Source organism: Lagenorhynchus albirostris, chromosome 4 (genome assembly GCF_949774975.1).
Source record: "Lagenorhynchus albirostris chromosome 4, mLagAlb1.1, whole genome shotgun sequence".
Lineage (NCBI taxonomy): Eukaryota > Metazoa > Chordata > Mammalia > Artiodactyla > Delphinidae > Lagenorhynchus > Lagenorhynchus albirostris.
Window position 1 is genome coordinate 38,549,472 of NC_083098.1, and position 23,837 is coordinate 38,573,308.

The 23,837-nt window shown below is 39.6% G+C and overlaps 2 protein-coding genes across 4 annotated transcripts in view; one reads left to right on the top strand and one right to left on the bottom strand.

Annotated features, from left to right (window-relative positions):
• Positions 1 to 1,090: 1,090 nt before the first annotated feature.
• Positions 1,091 to 3,544, bottom strand: LOC132519732 (ubiquitin carboxyl-terminal hydrolase 31-like). Of its 3 annotated transcripts, none has more exons than XR_009540266.1 (2): positions 3,488 to 3,544; positions 1,091 to 1,709 (listed from the first exon to the last, which is right to left on the bottom strand). XR_009540266.1 is itself a non-coding variant. In XM_060147886.1 (2 exons), the coding sequence occupies exons 1-2, from the start codon at positions 2,983 to 2,985 to the stop codon at positions 1,602 to 1,604; spliced, it is 336 nt and encodes a 111-aa protein (XP_060003869.1). In that variant the 5' UTR covers positions 2,986 to 3,029; the 3' UTR covers positions 1,091 to 1,601. The 3 variants fall into 3 exon arrangements, 2 of the variants coding, with proteins under 2 accessions (XP_060003869.1, XP_060003870.1); XM_060147886.1 differs by lacking the exon at positions 3,488 to 3,544 and adding an exon at positions 2,758 to 3,029; XM_060147887.1 differs by lacking the exons at positions 1,091 to 1,709; positions 3,488 to 3,544 and adding an exon at positions 2,356 to 3,029.
• Positions 2,534 to 23,837, top strand: part of WDFY3 (WD repeat and FYVE domain containing 3) — a 264,325-nt gene continuing 243,021 nt past the window's right edge. The window contains exon 1 of the mRNA XM_060147888.1: positions 2,534 to 3,148. The gene's annotated coding sequence lies outside the window, so the exon portion shown is untranslated. The remainder of the gene's footprint in view (positions 3,149 to 23,837) is intronic.

The window sequence follows — 23,837 nt, forward strand, 5'->3', positions numbered from 1 at the left end:
TTTTTATCCCCGAACCCTAAGATGACAGAGAAACTACACTTAGCCAGCAACAAAGACTAAAGAAGGTAAGGGCTGTAATGATGACAGATCTGAAGCAGAGCTGCAAAAAAGTGAATATGCAGGGTACTGTCCATTATTACAGTGCTTATGTTTACATGGCTTCAGTAAAAACAGAAAAAGCTTGCTACATTTTTATCACTTTTTTAATATTTTATCTTTTTGTCAATATTTATTTTTACACATCTTTATTGGAGTATAATTGCTTTACAATGTTGTTACTTTCTGCTGTACAACAAAGTGAATCAGCTATATGCATACATATATCCCCAATACCCTCCCTATCACACCCCTGTCAATATTTATATCACTGAAGAAACTATGTGAGATTTTTAGTTTGTAAGACATTAACAAGAAAGGGCTGCATTTGCATACTGATCTATCCATGCACTTCATTGCAGTGTATTTTCTTCAAAAGAAAAACGTTCCTAATTAAAGTGTTAATGACTTTAAAAATGTAGAACTCTTCTTTCTTTGGTGTAAATAAAATCATAATAAGTTTCCTGAAACCTCATATTTAACTGAAAATCCTTTTAAAACCCATGCTGCCCACAGTGTTTAAGTCAACTCATTTTCTTACTCTGTGTTCATGTTATCCATTTTATTTTCTCTGAAAATATTCACTTTTATAAGGAAATACTTAAGAATCAAGAATTTTGTGGTAATTTTGTCTAGTAATAAACTGGAGAAACACAAAATCTAAATAAAGAATAAACACCTAAAGGCCAGAAAGAAAACACACATGTAGACACACACACACACACACACACACACACACAGCCTTACACCATGTAGGTGCTTTGTTTTTACTTTATTTTTTTAATTTTTTTGCGGCACGCGGGCCTCTCACCGCTGCGTCCCCCCCACCCCCGACGCAGACCCAGCCGCTCCGCGGCACGCGGGATCCCCCCAGACCGGGCCACGAACCTGCGCCCCCCGCATCGGAAGGCGGACCCCCAACCACTGCGCCACCAGGGAAGCCCAGGTGCTTTGTTTTTAATAATTTATTCTAAAATGTATTATACAAAGCCGTCTCAAAGACTTTATTTGGGTTTAAAAGAGTTTTAGATGTTGATACAGGTTGTTGATTTCAAATAGAAGAATTACTGGTATTGAAAGATGGCAACTGAAATCTGGAACCGAACTAGGTACAGGTTACTTTGTGAGGATCAAAGAAAAAGATTAGAACCCCACCTCCCTGCCTCCCACAGTATACCAATGTTTTTTATTAAAACATATTTTTAGGTTTGTTTTGACATATCCTTTTCAAACAGCTTGAAACACATATTTATAACAAAATTTTACATTTGAACTTAAAAAAATTACTCACTTTGAAGTAGAATATAAAACTACATTTTAAAACATTTCTCTCTATAATTGGCCTATGGAAGGGAATAACCTTTGAACACGTCTACTCATCTTATTCTTCAAGGGCAAGGTGCTTTTTTTTGATAGCCACTCTGACCCTTCCCAAAGTGCTCACATATAATATCCCCTGTATTTGTCAGCAATGCTGGATCTTGAAGTAATCTGTGAGTGAATCCTTACAAATGGGTCCAACTTGCCAAAGGCCAAGTGGCTGAAAAGAAGCAAACAGCAAGTCCAGCTTGCTTCATCTTTAGTAGAGGAAATTCACAAGCTTCTGTAGATTGCTGTGTTAGGAAAAACAAGTTTGTCATTAGAACGATGATATTACCACTTCCCCACTCTAAGCCTGCTTAAGGGAGTCCACTCACAATTGCTGGCTCAGCTTGCCTCCATTGCCAGAACTACAGTATGCCCCAAACTGTCCACTGGGTTGATTAGCAACAAACAACAGAGGGGCAAACTGATGATCACTAGCATCTCTAGCTTTACCAAAGCGTGCTAATTGGGTCTAAACACTTGTTTGTTAGGACTGCAAAGGTATAAGTAATGCCCTTTACAGGAAAGGGGAAAAAAAAAACCCTAAAATCTTAAGGTGACCAGCTCAAGGTCACTGAGGGAAGGCAACCGAGACTGGGCTCTTCAATGCCTCGGTCCTTTATTGGGCCGGAGCCAAACACGACACCATCCAGGAGTTTCAAAGCTGCGTAGTAGAACAGCTAGCGTGGGCAGTCCTTTTGTACTCCAGCTTGTGTAAAATTAACCCAGCCTCCCGTTCTTCCATCGCTGCCTGACAGCATCCAGCAAATGGGTGTAGGGTTAAGGAGAGCAGAACCCAGCTGTCCTTTCTTAGCTGAGTCTTTGGACTAATTGGGACAGAGGAGGGTGAGAACCGCGGGAGAGGGGCTGGGATTGGGAGAGGGAAACGGGAGCAGCTGAGAGCAGGACGGGGGAAAGGAAGGAAGCTGGGGTGTGTACCTCTTGGAAGGGAAGAGAGAGAGGGACAAGAGTGAAAAGGGGGGCCAAACTCAGGCTAAGAGAATCGGAGCCCGCTGCCTGCAAGAGCGGGCGAAGCCAGCTAGTAAGAGAAGGGTACAAGCGGGAAGCAGAGGGAAGGGAAGTAAGGATAGAGGAAGGAAAGACAGAAGGGTTAAGAGGAAGAGCGTCTGCAATTTCTGCGGCCGGCTCAGTAGGAGGGGCAGGAAAGGAAAGAGGAGGATCCAGAGTCAGTCAGTCAGGCAGCCAGCGGGAGGTGGAGAAAGCCGGAGGAGGAGGAGGAGGAGGAGGATTAAAGATGGCCACCAACAGCTGCGGGAAACGGCAACAGCCCCTCACTTTCCGGGATGGTCCCTGCGGGGCGGCCCGGCCTTGATGGAGAAGAGAAGCCCGAGAAGCGCCGAGGCTGAGGCGGCGGCGGCGGCGGCGGGGACCCAGCGAGGAGGAGGACGCAGGGGAGCAGGGAGAGGGGCAGGAGAAGGGAGAGGCGGCGGCGTCGCTACCCTGGCCGCCTAGCGCCGCTGCACGCCTCGGCCGACCAGCTCCCGCACCCCACGGCCGCAGCATCGATCCCGGCCCGAAGCCTCGTCCCCCTCAGCGGGGCTCCCGGGCCCCACCGTGGACGCCGCGCCCGCCGCCCCCTCCCCGTCGCCAGCGCGCCTGCGGCGCGGAGCCCGGCCCGCCCCGGTCCCGCTCCGGGTCAGGCCAGCCTGCGCCCACCCGCCCTCCGGTGAGTAGTGCCCCCTGCCCGCCGCCTCCCACCCCCAGCCCTGCGCCCGGCGCGCCGCGGCCGCTTTGTTCGTAAGGGGCGGAGGCGCTGCCCACTCGCGGCCCTGCGCCTGCTGCCCCTGGGGACAGGCCGCGGCCCAGCTGCCGTCCTCCCCCGGGACAGCGCTGCCCCAGAGCCACCGCCGCCGTCTCCAGGGCTGGCGGCCTGGCCTGTGTCCTCCACCGCGGCCTGGAGAGGGCGCCGTAGCGGACGGGTCGGGGTTGGGGTCAAGGGCTGCGGTCGGTGGGGAGCGATGCTGGGGTAGTTCGGGGGGTGGGGGAGGAGGGGGCTGGACGCTACCTCCTGTAAGCAGTGGGGGCGTAACTTGGCGATACAGGAACCGGGGTCCGGTCCGGGTCCCTCAGCCAGACCCCGCGGGGTCTCGGCTTCCGGAGCCCCCCGCCCCCGGGCGCCGTCGAGCGAGGCCTCCATCCCTCGGGCGCTGTCTCCGCTGACTGCGGGCCTCTCCTGGCTTATTCCCGAGCCCTGCTCTTCCCCCCACCCCCACGCCCTGTGCTGGAAACCTTCGTTTGTGGAAGCAACCAGAGATGCTCTCGCGGAGTGTGTTTGCCCTTTTTTTCTCTTGTACGGGGGATGTGGTGGCATCGCGAACATTCACGGTTAGTGTGGGATTTAAACAGCAGATGTGACCTTTCCGACCAAAAGCCATTCGGCAGACCTGGCCAGTGTGTGATCCTCAGGTGCAGCGTTTCATTGATTTTTACCATTGAATTCCGAGATCTACGGTGTTAGGTTTTCCTTTCACTGAAATAATCAGATAAAACCGATTGAAAGGATGTTTACTATGTATGTGAACCCTTGCCTCGACTTCCAGTGCCTTAAAAATCGTTGTTTCCTGTGGGAAAATGGTGCTACTGCATGCGAAAAAATATTTTTTGTTCAGTGATGGGCATGAGTTGGTCAGTGCCAAGTGGTTATTGTAGTATGAAAACGAAACAATTAAAGCAAAACAAAACCTTTTGCTTTGAGATAGCAGCATATTTCCAGGTTGGAATTATTTGATAGCAGGTTTGGAACAGTTTCCACCATCAGACGGGGTAACAAATAAACAACATAAAACAACCAAAAATATGTTTGATTAAAAAAATAAATAAACTAGATGTGCTAGTAGTGCGTACGTCTAGGAAAATATAAATCTCGCTTGAAAAGAAAAATAAAACTTTAACATGGGACGCTAAGCATAGGAATCAGTTTTTTTTGATATTTAAAAATACATACTGCATTAGACTGACTTGGGAACCCTTCCTATGATATTTGAGCATCAGTGGTGCATGTTACACTATGAACCATTCATTCTCTGGCTGGTAGAAATATAGGTTTCTACTACTAGTGTCTTTTTGTGAGTTGAAATTGATTCATGTAAAAAATGTTATGCTTCTAATTTAAAATTTCTGTAGAAAGGAGATATGAATTAGAAACATGATGTTCTGGTCTTACTTGGAAAAGAAAAGTTTTTTTAGAAAAGTAAATGACAGTGTGCTGTTTCAATATTATTTGGATTCTCTACTTTGACAATTCTTAAAATCCACTGCTCAACTTTGTAATTTTAAGAGTTTACATCAGGCATTTTTAATTTCATGCATGAGCTTCAGAGGGTCCTTGAATCCTTGGGAATCATATGAATGTAGCATATATTTGCATTTTCTTCTGGGGAAAGGGTCCATGGAGTCAACACATTCTCAAAAAGATCTGGCTATGTATGCAAAGAATTATGAACCACTGGATATATAATTAAAGAATAAATCTCCTATGTTAGGAAAATTAAAATTCTTAGGATTAGATTTGATAATTTATATCTTTCACTTCCAATTATACATAAGAAATGTTTGTTATTGACAGTTTAGCACATAGAAGTCATTTTTCATGCATTCTTATTGAAACCTCAGGAAAATGTTAATCCCATTTTACAGATGGGGAAATAGATATCGAGAGAAGCTTGTTCAAAGTCATAGCCACTGGCGGGCCAGCATTTGAGCACAGACTGTCTAAAGTCAGAGCCAGCACTCCTAACAACAAAGCTGCACTTGGCTCTAAGTCAATGACAGCATTTGCTTGATGTTAAAATGAGTAATTGATGTTTCGTTGTAGTTGAAAAGTGGATCTGACATTGTCATAACACAAAATATCACGGGATTTTTGAGCCACTGACTCTGAGTAGGAAGAGACCTTAGTGATACTAACCTCTCTTAATGATACTGGTCTGGAATGACACTCAAAGTAGGGCCATTTCTACATTATTCTTGGCAGGATTATCCCGACCCTGTTTTTTTACTTCCTGTGATTACAAGTTCACTTTTTTTTTTCTACCATTTTCTCTTTATGTGAGTTATCTATTTCCACTAAGTTCCAGTTCCCTCTTTGTATGTGTGATGCATTTGTCATCCATAAAAGAATTAAGAGATAAATGACTTCTACTCTATAATTTTTTTGTAGTCAGGTTTACTGGGTATAATTTACATGTGGTAAAAGTTTTGGCAGATGTATACAATTGGCTGATCACCACCACAATCAACATATGAAACATTTCTATCACTCCAAAAAGTTCTCTCATGCCCCTCTGTAGCGAATCTGTTCCCTCTACCTCCAGGCCTTGGCAACTGTTAATCAAATTAATGTCCCTGTTGTCTTTTATAATATCACATAAATGAAATCGTACAGTATGTAGTCTTTGGTGTCTTCATTTATCGTAATCCTTTTTTTTTTTTCCAACATCTTTATGGGAGTATAATTGCTCTACAATTGTGTGTTAGCTTCTGCTATATATAACAAAGTGAATCAGCCATACATATACACATATCCCCATATCCCGTCCCTCTTGCGTCTCCCTCTCACCCTCCCTCTCCCACCCCTCTAGGTGGTCACAAAGCACCGAGCTGATCTCCCTGTGCTATGTGGCTGCTTCCCACTAGCTATCTATTTTATATTTGGTAGTGTATGTATGTCCATGCCACTCTCTCACTTCATCCCAGCTTACCCTTCCCCCTCCCCGTATCCTCAAGTCCACTCTCCACGTCTGTGTCTTTATTCCTGTCTGGCCCCTAGTTTCTTCAGAACCATTTTTTCTTTTAGATTCCATATATATATCATAATACTTTTGATATTCATTAAGTTGTTGCATGTATCAGTAGTTTTTTAAATGGTGTGCTGATAAACATTGTAACAGCCTGCTCTCCAGAAAAGAAAAAACAATCCCTGATTGATAGCATCTGTTAATTATTGCAGTGTGTATACTCTCATCATGGCCCGTGTTAAGCTACCTAAATCAGCTTGCAAAACTCCTGAAAATTAACAGTGGGCTTTCATAAGCTGTACCAGTCAGCCCTAGCACGCCACTAAATTTGTTCCTTTGTATTGTTGAGTAGCATTCCATTATATTGAGGTACCACGATTTGTTCATCCGTTCATGAGTTGGACATTTGAGTTCTCCGTTTTGGACGATTATAAATAAAGCTGCTGTAAAAAGTTATGTACAGGTCTGTGTGTACGACAAATGTTTTCAGTTTTCTTGAGTTGTACCTAGGAGTGGGATTACTGGGTCCTATGAAAAGTGTATATTTATCAATATTGGTATTGAACTGCCAAACTGTTTTCCAAAATGACTACTGTTTTGCATTCTTATCTGAAGCAACGTAAGAAAATTTCAGTTGCTCTACACCCTTGTTGACACTTAGTATTGTCAGTTATTAAAACTTTAGCTGTTTGTTATATGTCTAGTGGTCTCCTTTAATGTTTTTGACTTATTAATTCTTACTTTCAATAGTATTTGAACCAGCGTAGGAAATTTATGACAGACATTGCTAAAGAATTTTTGGCCTGGTCATTGGTCATGATCTCAATATGAAGGCAATAACACTTAAAGGATGTTTCTTTGAGTTTCTTATTGTACAGTTGGCTTTCATTTATTAAAATTGCTTTTATAAAAGAAAGCATCATTAGAGAATTCTGATACTTAGCTGTTAACATTTTTTAATGTGGTTTTAGAAAAAACTAGGTAAAGTTTGGTTTCTTTAAGAAAAATTTAGAATTAAAAAATTCTCAAATGATAAAGCATTTCTTCGATTTTTACTTGGACTTAAAGGGAAAACAATAGACTGAAATAATTCAGTCAAGTAGTCTTTGAAGTCATCCCAGATCTTGTAAGGAGCATTAATCCATGAATAATTGCAGCATTACTTTTCAATATTTAGAAAGCTGATTTTCATGTAATATTACAATGTGTGTTCCCCTCTGTTAAGGTGACTTTTGAGCAGAGGTTTAACGCATTTAAGGGAGTGAGAGAGTTTTAGATCTGGGAGAAAAGCAGGTGCTGAGGCCCTGAAGCAGGAGGGTGTTGAAGTGTTTAGAGAACAGTAGGGGGTTGGCTGGAGGGAGGTGAGAGCTGAGGTCAGGGTAGTGGAGGCCCACGGACCCTGTAGGCAGTGTAAGGACTTCTGATCTCAGTTTGAGCCTAGAGCGTGTCCTCTGCATGGACAGAGAACTGTTCTGTTTCCTGCTTCAATTTTTGAAGTGTGCTACCCTCTCCTTCCTGGAAGCTGGTCCTTTTACCAGAAGTAGTACTTGGTTGTCCCTCCCCTATGTGTTCCCTTAGCACCTTTTGTCATACCTTTACTTAATAGCTGCTTTATTTATCTGTCTCCTCCCCCTAGATGGAGGTCCTAGATTTTTCTTTTAAACCTCTGAGTTCCTGTTTCATTGGATGAATGCTTGTGGAATTATGTTGCTGAAAATGGTGTTAATCATTAAAAACTGGGTAGGAGATACCCAAGAGTATTGCTCATGTGGACGTGGATTCTGTCTGTTTTGCTGACCGCTGTACATTTAGTGCTGGGGCAATGAGCTGTGCATAATAGGTGCTCAATAAATACTTGATGAATGACTGAGTGGACATCCATGTGCCAGCCTCTGCTCACTCTTTCCTCTGCTTCCCTTGGGCAAATCCCTTAACATGTTTACCATGGGCAAATCCCTTAACATGTTTCCCTATGGCCTTCCTTTAACTGCATGCTCAAGAAATGCCAAATACTTAGGAAATTCACTCATTCATTCATTCTAAACAAATGTAATAATAAAGAAATGTAGATAATTTCTCTCCAAGCTAAATAGGATTCATTGCACAATGTTTTTGTTCATTCACACTTCTGTTTTCCTTTCTTTAATGGGGATTTTTGAGGTTACTTTATTACTGGGCCCCTGAATCTTTAATAAACAAGACACTGATTATTTAATAAACAAGACACAAGGTCTAGAATATCACTTCTATAAACAACTGAAGCAGAAGCGCTGCAGAGTGAGAAAAGTCTAGTATAGCAATAAAGCCGATATTTTGTAGTGTTTCATTTGGTTGAACAGGCAGTCATAGCTGCTGTATTATTCGACTGTATGGATGCAGAGTTTTGGGGTTTTGTGCTCACCACTGAGTTTGTAGAAATGTCAGGCTCCAGCACAGACACGCTCAACACTGGAACATCTAGTTTATCATCTTAAGCCTAGAATTGTTAACGGTAACTGCGAATCCCTCCGTCCTTGCATCTCAGCCTTCCTCGTTCAGTCTGATTCCCCAGTACCTGCATGTGTTTGAACCTGCAGGAGAAGGACATTGGGAGATGCTAAGTATTGCATCTGCAGAAGCTGTAAAGACTTGAGGAAGAATATTTAAAGTAATGTTTTTTAGTGATATGAGTCATTTTCCCTCCATTTTTTTTTTTGCGGTACGCGGGCCTCTCACTGCTGAGACCTCTCCCGTTGCGGAGCACAGGCTCCGGATGCGCAGGCTCAGCGGCCGTGGCTCACGGGCCCAGGCGCTCCGCGGCATGTGGGATCTTCCCGGACCGGGGCACGAACCCGCATCCCCTGCAACGGCAGGCGGACTCTCAACCACTGCGCCACCAGGGAAGCCCTTTGACATACCTTTGATAGGTATATCTTCAACACTTGATGAATCTGCCAGGCCCAGCTTCCTCTTCCTGTATAATGTTTCTTCCTAGTTGTGTCCCTCTGTTCTCCAGCCAGTATGGACTTCACGGAGGCCAATTAATTTAATATTAGCCTAAGAAAAGTAGGAATCTGGTACACAGTCATTATCTAATATTAGAAAGTCATACCAAAATTATTTTGTATTTTTTCTTTAGGGGGGACAACTAGTTTATCTGCACAGAATCTTTTAGGTTTATTGCCTTCCCCTAAGTAAAGCATCCACTAAAAAAAAGCATGTAAGTAAAATTTTGCTTATAAATTATATAACTTAGGAGGTGATTAATTATTGTAAATATATAGGACTCAACACTTTAAAAAGAATCCCACAAGTATCTTCTCAAAATATCCAGATTTGTTAGTACATTTTGAGTGTTTGAGTTTAGAAAAGCAGCTTACTTGTTTTAATTTCCCTAACATTTGTTCAAACTGCATTACCTTACTGATATATTTTTTAAATTTTGAAGAAATTATAAACTCACAGTAAGTTGCGAAAATAGTAGAGTCCCATGTACCCTTCACCTATCACTCTTGACCAGTGGTAATATCTTACATGACTATAGTACAATACTGATTTATATACTTTATTACTAAAAGCACAGTGATCTTGCTAGCCTTGAAAAATGTTGACAAATACAAGAATGTTGATATTTTTGTTCTCCCCAGAGAGTGAAGAGGTTAGATTCTATACTTTGTTTCCATGGGCCAGCAGACCAAGGGTCTGTTCCTTCCCTTAATTTTCTGTGAAAAGGGCAACAGGTAACTACACAAATGGCTGTAAGTCTTAAGAAAATAAATGTTTACTGTCACTCCTAGGAATTCTAAGACTTCATTATCAAGTGAAAGAATGATAATATGTTTTTTTATGTTTCCTTATTCTCTTTGTCCTAGAAATCCCTCAGTAAATTCATAATCAGTTCTTCTTGATTAAAGCCTGGGTTTCTCTGACTCTAAAGCCCAAGTTCTTTTCCTGTGGCACACTGCTCATTAAAACACAGTGATTTAGATGATAAATGCCACAGTTAAGTAAACAAGTATGAAATAAAAATAAACTCAGTTATTTTTAGAAATATCATTGTCGATTGATTGCCTAATAATTTTATTATATTCAACTTGCTCTGGGAGCCTACTTCTTATTTCCCAAAATGATAATACACTGTAAGTAGATTCTCAAATGATGCTATAATGTATATTACTAATTCTATACTCTTTTCCTAATTATTTATTAAATGTTTTATTGTGTGCTGTCCTGAGTACTCTGGTAGATACATGGATGTTTTAAGACATGGATAGTCCTGCTCTCAATAACTTTATAATATAATGGAGATAAGATGGATGCATAAATAATTGAACAGTATGTGATTAGTCTGTCTGAGGGGTACAGAAGTTCTATGGATACTTAGAGAGTAGAAAGATTACTTTTAGTTGAAATGCTTAGGGTAACCCTAAGATGAGGTTTGATCTGAATATCAGGTGGATTGGTAGAAATTCCTTGGTGAAAACTGTGAGATTTACTTATATCAGAATTACAGAAAATTATAAAATCAATCGATTTTCACCATCAATGAATCAGATGAGGTCTCTTGGGAAAAAATTAGTCTGAATTTATTATTTAAGTAATGAAGAAAAGGAATAAGGATAAAGTAAAACATTTAGAAGAAAACATATTTTTAACATGAAAACCTTAGCTTTGCTCCTGAAGCATTTTACAACTAGGTCACCATGAAAATTGTACTAAATATGACTTCCCTAGCATGTATTCTTTTTAAAGATAACTTGATCTGTTGGATTGATGACAGACATGCTTTATGTATTTCATTTCATTTGCTAAGTCCAGAAATAAATTAGATGAGTTACCTCTTTGGTCAAGATGAAAACTGATTTGTTGCTGTTTTATTATTTCTGAAGTCTGACCACTGTTTAAAGTATTTTTATTATCTCGGAGTGAAGTAGCATTGAAAAAATTATCTTGACATTGTGAACTTCAGCATTGCTAAGAGGTAGCTATTGGTGGTGAGCTTAAAGCAAAGGCTGGAGAAGGAAGGGAAAGGACAGTGTGGGTGAGTGGAAACACCATGAGGGGGGAACAGGGAGAGAGAGAGAAAATAAAGAGTTCCCTGTAAAAGGGACTTGTTCTGCCCAGGTCATTCAGTCTAGCAGATGCTGACCTATACCTAGTCAAACCTGGAGCATTTCCGAAAGCTCATTTCTTCGTCAAACTTATAAAAGAGCAGAAAATGTTGAGTTTGCTTCAGTTATACAATAAATATTAATGAAAAATGGTGTCATAACATGCATTTGTATTCTTTGCCTCCTTTTCCACAGAGACCTAGATTTAAATCTGAATCACCAGAGTAAATAAGTTCAGTGATTCCCCGCTTGAGTTAGGTTACATAACCACCACATGCGTTGGCATAGGTGTTTATACTTTAAGGAGGATATGGGAAATCCTGACACAACATGGCAGCTGTGGAAAAGGCATTAAGGCCACCATTGCACCAACATGCACTTGTGTAGTTGGGAGAGGGCAGGGGGAAAATGTGCTGAATAGCCTTTCTGAGATGATAATACTAGTGATGTCTATTCGTAGCTAGGGGTATTGTGTCTTTCTTAGAAAGCTTATTCTTTTTTCTCTTTATGGATTTTCATGAACTCTGATTTTTCTCAGCCTAATGCATTCATCAGAAATGAGCCATTTTTTGACTGCTGTTTGCCGGCATTAAGAGATCTTTAAAAGGATCCCCATATTCTAACCTTTCTTCTTGCTACTCTGCTTGTTGACGCCCACTTTAGTGCAGAATTTAATAGTTGCTTTGCATATCCTAATGTCATCCAACAAAGCATCATTCCAGTACAGTGAAGTTCTGTTCAGTGAGTGCTTTTTTTTTTTTTTTTTTTTTTCGCGGTACGTGGGCCTCTCACTGTTGTGGCCTCTCCCGTTGCGGAGCACAGGCTCCGGACGCGCAGGCTCAGCGGCCATGGCTCACGGGCCCAGCCGCTCTGCGGCATGTGGGATCTTCCCAGACCGGGGCACGAACCCGTGTCTCCTGCATCGGCAGGCGGACTCTCAACCACTGCGCCCCCAGGGAAGCCAGTGAGTGCTATTTTAATGGAAGAAGACTGGTTGCATTTCAGGACCTAATTGTTAATTTGGTCCTGTTATTTAACATTAAGCAAGCATACATTATAGATAGTAATCACACCTGGATGTGCTTTCTTGTGTTTTGTTAAAGTTTAGAAATGCTCTTACATGATTAACATAATGATGACACTGATTTGTATTAAATTTTTTTTATCTCATTTTTCTAAGTAGCAGAGTTAAGTACTATGCACAGGTTTTGAGTTAGACTTGCATTTTGTCATCAGTTATCATTAAGAGATCAATAAGAAAGTCCTGTTTTTATTTAAAAAAAGTTTAAAGATGGCAGAGTGACTAGTAAAAAATGCTATAGCTTATTGGAGTTACAGTTAAAACTAAATTTCATTATTATTTTCCTCTTGGGACTTCAAATCACTAGAAAATGTCTATGAACAGCAATTTAGAAGATAAATTGGCCAGATGACTGAAATAGAGAAGTCCTACCAATGTAAACAAGTAGTAAGGTGAATTTTTAAAAGATAAATATTAAACATAGTGTTTGAGGAAAGTGTTATAGTAATATTAAGTTAGAATAGAGGGAAATAATTACCTGGTGAATAGTTAAAAGCAGATGAAATTAATCCATCATGTGAGCTACATTTTGCCTTGTGTTTATCGACTAGTACGGAGTGTTTTGGGGAAATGGGACTTAGGACTCACATTATACTTGGTTTTCTTCGAGTAAGGTCCTGCCTGGCAGTTGTCATTCCACAGTGGCTTTATTACACTGTAAGATGAGTACATTTGACACTGTTTTACTAGCCATCTGAATCCTTGATTTTTTTTGTTTTTTTTTCATTCAGCAAGAGAATATTAACTGTCTACTTTGGGTTCTGAAAATAATAAGATGATAAGATACTATTTCTCCATTCAAAGAGCTAGTAAACTAGTTTAGTTTATGAACAGATAATTATTAAATAATGTGGTAACGACATCTGCTTTGAGGTTTTATTGGCTTTCCTTTCTAGCCACAGTATTTGGAGTTCCTTATTATCCATTGTACTTGTTCTTACTGCAGCCCTCTTGGCTTGTAAGAGGCCTGAGGTAAATACACACACCTTTTTCCTTGAATCTTGGGCTATTTTGCAGTTTTTTGTTATGTCCATAATGATCCCATTTGTAACTTGATCTTTAGTTAGGAATCAAGGTAGAGAAAGCCAGGAGGGGAAACACCTTTAATGAGGATATACTATTAATAACAAAGCTAGACTTTGGAGAAAATAATGGGAATCCCATTTTTTGGCAATAGATGGAATTAGAAATTTAATCATGTGTCATAAAGAAGAATTCAGCATTATCAAAAGATACTAATTTATATGATTAGATGTATATACTTTATTGTTTTGATGTACCTTATTTGTTTTGTGTCAAGAAATTTCTGCTTGAACTCTTGGGAATGAAATGGTCATTTCTGTATGCTATAATAGAATATAGTTATAAAATGTGATTTTTTTTTCTCTAGTTTTAGAAATTATAATCTGATGATTTAAAAAAAAATTTTGGCATGTAAATATCCAGGATTCATATGATGTTATTTTAATATCACTGTATTACAAAGTTTCCAATTCATACCATTTAGAAAAAATTTCTCATTTGTTTGTTTTGTTTCTAAATTATGTTACGTTTGTATACTTTTACCATATCTCAAGATTTGATAGAGTTTTATTGTATTTGTGATATGACAGAGCATGGCCAAGTTTTAGAGTAGGGCCGAGCTTACTGTTATACAGGACAGACTAGAATGAGTCCACATTTGAAAGTTTGCTGCATGTTAGAGCCAATCTCACCTAAACTACAGGTGTTTGAGAAAAAGTTCTCTTTGGTAGCCCATGTCAGGGATAGAACAGGCAGAGAACAATCTGCACAATCTATTGCTAATGGGAATTCAAGGTGAAGAAGCACATAGAATTGAGAGAGAGAGAGAAATTAATGAGTGAGTTCATAAATTTATACATATATTTATATGATTGGCTGCCAGAGAATTCTGTCTGGGTACTGGACTCTAGATAATGGCCTGATACCAGTCCTTGGGATTGGGACTGATAATCGAAAGTAGGCGTCCCAGTACTAGGAAGACACCAGGCAGGGACCAGACTAGGAATCTCCAGAAGTGTTAGAACAGAGGCCTAATTACAATAACTGAGGTATAAACAGGGCTAGAACAGCAGAGAGGGTAAGAGTAGAACGCAGTGGGTATCAGAACAAGCTAGGAACCCCAGTAATCTAATCTGGGATGTAAAGGCTGGGTGAATTAATGTTAATAGTGACTTGATCCAGAATTGAAGATTAGGGCTGAAACTGCTTAAGCATCCCTTGTCAGAAGTCTATATCTAGGTTATAAGTGACTGGAGAAGCAAGGCACATGGAGAGCACAAACAGACTAGACTTGAAATTTTTTTAATATACTATTGTCTTTTAAGGACAGAATTCATTTCCATTGTTAATCAGTAATCATTCACTTTGCTTTGTTGGCACTAGTATGGGATCACGAGATGCAGAGAACTGCTGACATTTCAGAGTAATGTCTTAACACGGAACTGGTGCTAAAATGAACAGACTGAAGCTTTGGGGTAAATGTGCTTTCTTGCAAAATAGGAGGATATGAAAAAGCACGTTAGGCATGAGAGTTCTAATGTCACAATTCTGAAGGCAAAAGTACACTGTTAGTTTAGTTTTTGAGCGGGCTAAGAGGAAGCAAGGAAAATGTATGACTGTGATAATTTGACGTTAAAATGAGAACCTTGCATACCTTTTTACTTCCTAGAAGAAGTCAGTAGCATTTTGGGGTTTCAGTCAGCTGATACTCACCAGCTTAAGGGGGACCAAAAGGCATTTTTGGAACCCATACTGGAAATTGATGAATGGAATGAGTGGGGCTTGAACAGAAGAAACCAGAGCAGCTCTTGGGAGCTCATCAGCAGGAGTTTTTATACCTTCTTTCCAGACCCCTGCCATTAATGTGACTTCACTGTAAAGATTTATTCTCTGCCTTGGCTTTTCAATTTTTATATTCCAACAAGAAATTATTAGATTAGCCCTTTTCAGCTCAGGGATCTGTCTCCTAGAGCCAGAGGACCCACGGTTATGATGTGCAGTCATAACCCCAGGAGTCTGCCCCTGTGTGGTGGGGACCATCCCCACAGAAAGAGAAATGGAAAGCCAGGCAGCCCTCCTAGGGGACGTTTAGAAGATCTCACCCATTAGTAGTTTAACTACCCCTTTTCCTTCCCTTCTCTTCTTTCCACTCACTTCCCTCCCCACTTGTATAAATGTTGAGATAACCCTGCTATATCCCATCCATGGAGGCAACTTTTCCAGTGGGAGAAAATCTAAATGCAAGCTGAAGTGCCATATTCAGAGGCAGTACCATAGGGCTACTGATTCGGGATGATATCATGCTGCCCCTGGTTCCACTGTGATTCTATCTTGATATTTTACAACGTAAATTTAATTCCTGCTAACTTGCCATCTTCATGATTGGGAGAAAGGAAATAAAAAGAAAATGTATTTAAAGGGAAAGACGGGGGTACTTACCATCTACCAGTGACTAGTATGGAAACTAATCGTGGCTACAATCCTTAATATTGTATTAGTGCACACACCCTGACCTGTTTCACTTCAGATTTCATACCTTCTGCTAGCATCTCGGCTTATCAGGGTTCTTTTTCTCACAACCTGACCCAGTCCTTCATTCCTGAAAGCGTTTGAGCTCCTTGTAGCTCTGACTGTATGGTGTTGTGATAGGCTTCCACTAACCTTAACACTGCATAGTACTACCAGAACTTACTCCAGTGGATTCTCATGGTCTTCCTAGCCCCCAAAGGTAGAGTAGCAACCTCTCTTCCCCTTGATAGTCATGGACAGTCATTTTTAACGCATCCTGTAGCCTTCATTTTTGCTTGTTTTTCTACTGTCATGCAGAAATCAAACTGAACATGATAAGCTCAGCTTTCAGTGGAGTGAAACAGTTATTCTGTCTCCTGGTAGAAGTATTTATTTATTTTTTTTTTGGTACTAAAACTTCTAGGTCAGCAGATTCCAGAGTTCATAAGATAAAAAGCAAAACTTTGAGAGCAGAAAAGACACCACTCCACTATTACTGTTTGGTTCCCACATCCAGTATATTCTGGAGATGGGAGACAGCATATTTTGGTAGATGGTTCCGAGCCCATTTTGTATCCTGTAGGACAGCACCCAAAATTCAGAAGTTTTTAGCTCTGGCAGTAATTCTTACATCAAGCTTCTATAATCATTGCTTCCTACTGTGGGGACACCTGTGTCTGAATAAGAGTATTTGGTAAGATTAATCAGGGCATGTGCATCTACCCTTTGCCATTTGAAGTGAATTCCTGGATCAGACGCCATGTGATTTATAAGAAGCATTCAGTTAATCCTGCATAGTGGTGCTGGCAGAGGCAAATTCAGAATTGGTGACTCTTACAGCAAGGATCGCCGTCACTATTTCTGTAATCCAAGGGGCTTGATGCCTGCTAAGAGGTAGTGCCTGTGGGGGACTCAGGCAATTGGCTTCTCAATAGTAGAGGCAGTGAGGTCAGTCTTAGTGAGTCAATGTAATTGATCCCTTGCATAACTGCTTCTCCTGCCAGCTGCTTGTGGTTATTTTCATGAAACCACTGTGCAAGGACTAGGCTGGCTAGAGAGGAAGTATGACTTGATCTATGATGACAGTCATCTTGTCCACCCAATTATTAACAGGCTTTATATTTTGATTTGTTTGCATTGATTGGCAATGGCAGGGTTCTGGTGAGGAATCTTTTTACTGTGGTTCTGTTGTGAGAGGTTCATTCAAATAGCCATTCCCTAAATCTCCCTATTAGTTTTATCTCTGATCTTTTTCTTTAAGGCCATTGATCATGGCACAGAAAAGGGAAGGATTGTAGGCACTCTAGCTACTCTTAAGAAGTGTCTACAACAGAAATAATAATATATTCTGTAAGTTCCCAAAACTTAAGCAAGATTTCAAGTCACATCCAATGGCTGTGTTAAATTTTAACCTATTTTTGTCTTACTTGACTCAAATCTTTTCCCCTTTTGATTTCATGTTTTACAGTTCCTCAGTCATAAAAGCCTCATTTAAAAAATTTTGGTTAATAGAATTTTAAAATGTCATATATCCTGTATTTGTGATGGCGTGTGTGTGTACCTATATATACTCATTTGAGCAGAGAAAATGTCTAAAGACTGTTAAAGACTATATTTGGGGCATGGGTTAGGGAAAAAGAAGAGTTGGTGTTGTGGTGGAGAGCAGTATTATTGTTTCGCTTCAAAAAATGTGTTCTACTTGACATTTCATATTCTACTAAGCATGTATTTTTATTAATATGAAAAATGCCAACATATGATTTTTGTTTCTTATAATGTTAGGAGAGATAATTTTGGGATGATTAAGGACTAAAAAATAGTACTTACATATAAAGCTATCTGTGCTGCCAACAAAAGCATATGAAATTTTTGTTTAAATTGAAGTACAGTTGATTTACAATATTGTGTTAGTTTCAGGTGTACAGCAAAGAGACTCACCTGTGTGTATATATATATATATATACATATTTCAGGTTATTTTCAATTATTTGTTATTATAAGATATTGAATATAGTTCCCTGTGCTATACAGTAAATCTTTGTTGCTTATCTATTTTAAGTATATATGTAATGTTTTAAATTTTTTTTAGCATATGTATTTGACAATCATGCTTTTTGAAAGGCATTGCATGAATTAGTTTTTTATGTAATTACACTAAAGTTGAATCTCTTTGCTTTTCTCATCAACATAAAGTTTCCACTTAAAACTGTAATTGAGGGCTTCCCTGGTGGCGCAGTGGTTGAGAGTCTGCCTGCCAATGCAGGGGACACGGGTTCGTGCCCTGGTCCGGGAGGATCCCACATGCTGCGGAGCGGCTGGGCCCGTGAGCCATGGCTGCTGAGCCTGCGCGTCCGGAGCCTGTGCTCTGCAATGGGAGAGGCCACAGCAGTGAGAGGCGCACGTACCACAAAAACAAAACAAAACAAAACAAACTGTAATTGACAAAAAGTATAATATATCCTAATCTGAAATGCCTAGAATTCAGAGGTCAGATTGCAATAAGGAATTGCAGAAGAGAGGCCTTCAACACATTATTTTCCTTTGCTAATTTTAGTTTTCATGCCTGGGCATCTGATAGGACCCGGACCTATGCTATGAAGGGCTCTTAAAGTATATGGATATATTTTCTAGGTTTTAGTATTTGCAGACCATTTTGTATCATCTTCAGACTACTAGTTGATGATTTTGTCACCTTTCAAAGAACCATCCATTATCTAGCTCCTTCTTTCTCTTTTGAAATAAACCTATTCCTTTGAGTATATACATAAATAAAAATGAAGAAACTGTAGGTGTACAGCTCAATGAATTTTTTCTAAATGAACATTCTGTACCATTAAAAAAATGAAAAGGTTAGCCAAAGACTGGGAAAAATATTTGCAAAACATATATCCAGCAAAGCATTTGAACCGCAATATCTTAAGAACTCTCATAATTTAATAATAAGACAAAGAACTGTGTCAAAAAATGGGCCAAGGATTTCAACAGACATTTCACTGTGGGTATATGAATGGCCAATACGTACCACATAGAAAGATATAAGTACATAGAAGGATGCTCAACATCACTAATCATCAAGGAAATGGAAAACTTCCCTAACATGGGAAAGGAAATAGTCACCCAAGTCCAGGAAGCACAGAGAGTCCCATACAGGATAAACCCTAGGAGAAACACACCAAGACACATATTAATCAAACTAACAAAAATTAAATTCGAAGAAAAAATACTAAAAGTAGCAAGCAAAAAACAACAAATAACATACAAAGGAATTCCCATAAGGTTATCAGCTGATTTTTCAGCAGAAACTCTGCAGGCTAGAAGGGAGTGGCAGGATATACTTAAAGTGATGAAAGAGAAAAAGCTACACCCAAGATTACTCTACCCAGCAAGGATCTCATTCAGATTTGATGGAGAAATCGAGCTTTTCAGACAAGGAAAAGCTAAGAGAATTCAGCACCACCGAACCAACTTTACAATAAATGCTAAAGAAACTTCTCTGGGCGGGAAACACAAGAGAAGAAAAAGACCCACAAAAACAAACCCAAAACAATTAAGAAAATGGTAATAGGAACATACATATCAATAATTACCTTAAATATAAATGGAGTAAATGCTCCAACCAAATGACACAGACTGGCTGAATGGATGCAAAAACAAGACCCGTATATATGCTGTCTACAAGAGACCCACTTCAGACCTAGGGACACATACAGACTGAAAGTGAGGGGATGGAAAAAGATATTCCATGCAAATGGAAATCAAAAGAAAGCTGGGGGCTTCCCTGGTGGCGCAGTGGTTGAGAGTCCGCCTGCCAATGCAGGGGACACAGGTTCGTGCCCAGGTCTGGGAAGATCCCACATGCCGCGGAGCGGCTGGGCCCGTGAGCCATGGCTGCTGAGCCTGCACGTCCGGAGCTTGTGCTCTGCAATGGGAGAGGCCACAACGGTGAGAGGCCTGCGTACAGCCAAAAAAAAAAGAAAGCTGTAGTAGCAATACTCATATCAGATAAAATAGACTTTAAAATAAAGACTGTAACAGGAGATAAGGAAGGACACTGCGTAACAATCAAGGGATCAATCCAAGAAGAAGATATAACAATTATAAATGTTTATGCACCCAACATAGGAGCATCTAAATAAATAAGGCAGATGCTAACAGTCATGAAAGGAGAAATCAACAGTGACTCAATAATAGTAGAGGACTTTAACACTTCACTTACACCAATGAACAGATCATCCAAACAGAAAACAAAGGAAACACAAACTTAAAATGATACGATAGATCAGATAGATTCAATGGATATTTATAGAACATTCCACCCGAAAGTAGCAGAATACACTTTCTTCTCAAGTGCACATGGAACATTCTCCAGGATAGATCACATCTTGGGTCACAAATCAAGCCTCAGAAAATTTGAGAAAATTGAAATCACATTAAGCATCTTTTCTGACCACAACGCTATGAGATCGGAAGCCAATATCAGGAAAAAAACAGTAAAAAACACAAACACATGGAGGCTAATCAGTGCACTACTAAATAACCAAGAGATCACTAAAGAAATCAAAGAAGAAATAAAAAAATACATAGAAACAAATGACAACGAAAACACGAGGACCCAAAGCCTATGGGATGAAGCAAAAGCAGTTCTAAGAGGGAAGTTTATAGCAATTCAATTTCACCTCAAGAAACAAGAAAAATCTCAAATAAATAATCTAACCCTACACCTAAAGCAACTAGAGAAAGAATAAAGAAAACCCAAAGTGAGTAGAAGGAAGGAAATCATAAAGATCAGAACAAAAATAAGTGAAATAGAAACAAAGAAAACAATAGCAAAGATCAATAAAACTAAAAGCTGGTTCTTTGAGAAGGTAAACAAAATTGATAAACCCTTAGCCAGCCTCATCAAGAAAAGAAGGGAGAGGATGCAAATCAATAAAATTAGAAATGAAAAAGGAGAAATCACAACTGACACTGCAGAAATACAAAGGATTATAGGAAACTACTACAAACAACTATATGCCAATAAAACGGACAACCACGAAGAAATGGGCAAATTCTTGGAAAGGTACAATTTTCTAAGACTGAACCAGGAAGAATTAGAAAATATAAACAGACGTATCACAAGTAATGAAATTGAAACTGTAAATAAAAATCCTTCAACAAACAAAAGTCCAGGACCAGGTGGCTTCACAGGTGAATTCTATCAAACATCTAGAGAAGAGCTAACACCCATCCTTCTCAAACTCTTCCAAAAAATTACAGAGGGAGGAACACTCCCAAATTCATCCTCAAAGCCACCATCACCCTGATATCAAAACCAGAAAAAGATATCACAAAAAAAGAAAATTGTAGACCAGCATCACTGATAAACATAGATGCAAAAATCCTGAACAAAATACTAGCAAACAGAATCCAACAACATATTAAAAGGATCATACATCATGATCAAGTGGGATTTACCCCAGGGTTGCAAGGATTCTTCAATATATGCAAATCAATCAGTGTGATACACCATATTAACAAATTAAGGAATAAAAACTATATGATCATCGCAATAGATGCAGAAAAAGCTTTTGACAAAATTCAACACCCATTTATGATAAAAACTCTCCAGAAAATGGGCATAGAGGGAACCTACCTCAACATAATAAAGGCCATATTTGACAAACACACAGCAGACATCATACTCAGTGGTAAAAAACTGAAAGCATTTCCGCTAAGATCAGGAACAAGACAAGAACGTCCATTCTTGCCACTCTTATTCAACACAGTTTTGGAAGACCTAGCCACGGCAATCAGAGAAAAAAAAGAAATAAAAGGAATAAAAAGTGGAAAAGAAGTAAAACTGTCAGTGTTTGCAATTGTCATGATAATATACATAGAAAATCCTAAGGATGCCACCAGAAAACTACTAGAACTAATCAGTGAATTTGGTAGGGTTGCAGGGTACAAAATTAATGTACAGAAATCTCTGGCATTCCTATACACTAACAACGAAAAATCGGAAAGAGAAATTAAGGAAACAATCCTATTTACCATTGCAGCAAAAAGAATAAAATACCTAGGAATAAACCTGCCTAAGGAGGCAAAAGACTTGTACTCAGAAAACTATGAAACACTGATGAAAGGAATCAAGGATGACATAAACAGATGGAGAAGTATACCATGTTCTTGGATTGGAAGAATCAGTATTGTGAAAATGACTATACTACCCAAAGCAATCTACAGATTCAGTGCAATCCCTATCAAACTAGTAATGGCATTCTTCACAGAATTAGAACAAAAAAATTTACAGTTCACATGGACACACAAAAGACCCCGAATAGCCAAAGCAATCTTGAGAAAGAAAAACGGAGCTGGAGGAATCGGGCTCCCTGACTTCAAACTATACTACAAAGCTACAGTAATCACGACAGTATGATACTGGCATAAAAAAGAGAAATATAGATCAATGATACAGGATAGAAAGCCCGGAGATAACCCACACACATATAGTCACCTAATTTACAACAAAGGAGGCAAGAACGTACAATGGAGAAAAGAAAGCCTCTTCAATAAGTGGTGCTGGGAAAACTGGACAGCTACATGTAAAAGAATGAAACTACAACACTCCCTAACACCATACACAAAAATAAAATGGATTAAAGACCTAAATGTAAGACCATACAGTATAAAACTCTTGGAGGAAAACACTCTTTGACATAAACCACAGCAAGATCTTTTTTGACCTACTTCCTAGGGTAATGAAAATAAAAACAAAAATAAACAAATGGGACCTAATTAAACGTAAAAGCTTTTGCACAGCAAAGGAAACCATAAACAAGAAGAAAAGACAGCCCTCAGAATGGGAGAAAATATTTGTAAATGAAACAATGGACAAAGGATTAATGTCCAAAATATACAAACAGCTCATGGAGCTCAATATCAAAAAAACAACCCAATCAAAAAATGGGTAGAAGACCTAAATAGACATTTCACCAAAGAAGACATACAGATGGCCAAGTGGCACATGAAAAGCTGCTCAACATCACTAATTAGAGAAATGCAAATCAAAACTACAAGGAGGTATCACCTCACACTGGTCAGAATGGCCATTATCAAAAAATCTAGAAACAATTAATGCTGGATAGGGTGTGGTGAAAAGGGAATCCTGCACTGTTGGTGGGAATGTAAATTGATACAACCACTATGGAGAACAGTATGGAGGTTCCTTAAAAAACTAAAAATAAGGCTACCATATGACCCAGCAATCCCACTACTGGGCATATACCCTGAGCAAAACATAATTCAAAAAGAGTCATGTACCACAGTGTTCATTGCAGCCCTATTTACAATAGCCGGGACATGGAAGCAACCTAAATGTCCATCGACAGATGAATGGATAAAGAAGATGTGGCACATATACACAATGGAATATTACTCGCCATAAAAAGAAACGAAATTGAGTTATTTGTAGTGAGGTGGATGGACATAGAGACTGTCATACAGAGTGAAGTAAGTCATAAAGAGAAAAACAAACACTGTATGCTAACACATATATACGGAATCTAAAAAAAAATGGTACTGATGAACCTAGTGGCAGGGCAGGAATAAGACGTAGATGTAGAGAATGGACTTGAGGATATGGTGAGGGGAGGGGAAAGCTGGGTTGAAGTGAGAGTAACATCGACATATATACACCACCAAATGTAAAATAGATAGCTAGTGTGAAGCAGCATTATAGCACAGGGAGATCAGCTTGGTGATCTGCGACAACCTAGAGGGGTGGGATTGGGAGGGTGGGAGGGAAGCTCAAGAGGGAGGGGATATGGGGATATATGTAAGCATATGGCTGATTCAGTTTGTTGTACAACAGAAACTAATGCAGTATTGTAAAGCAATTATACTCCAATGAAGATATATTAAAAACAACAAACAAAC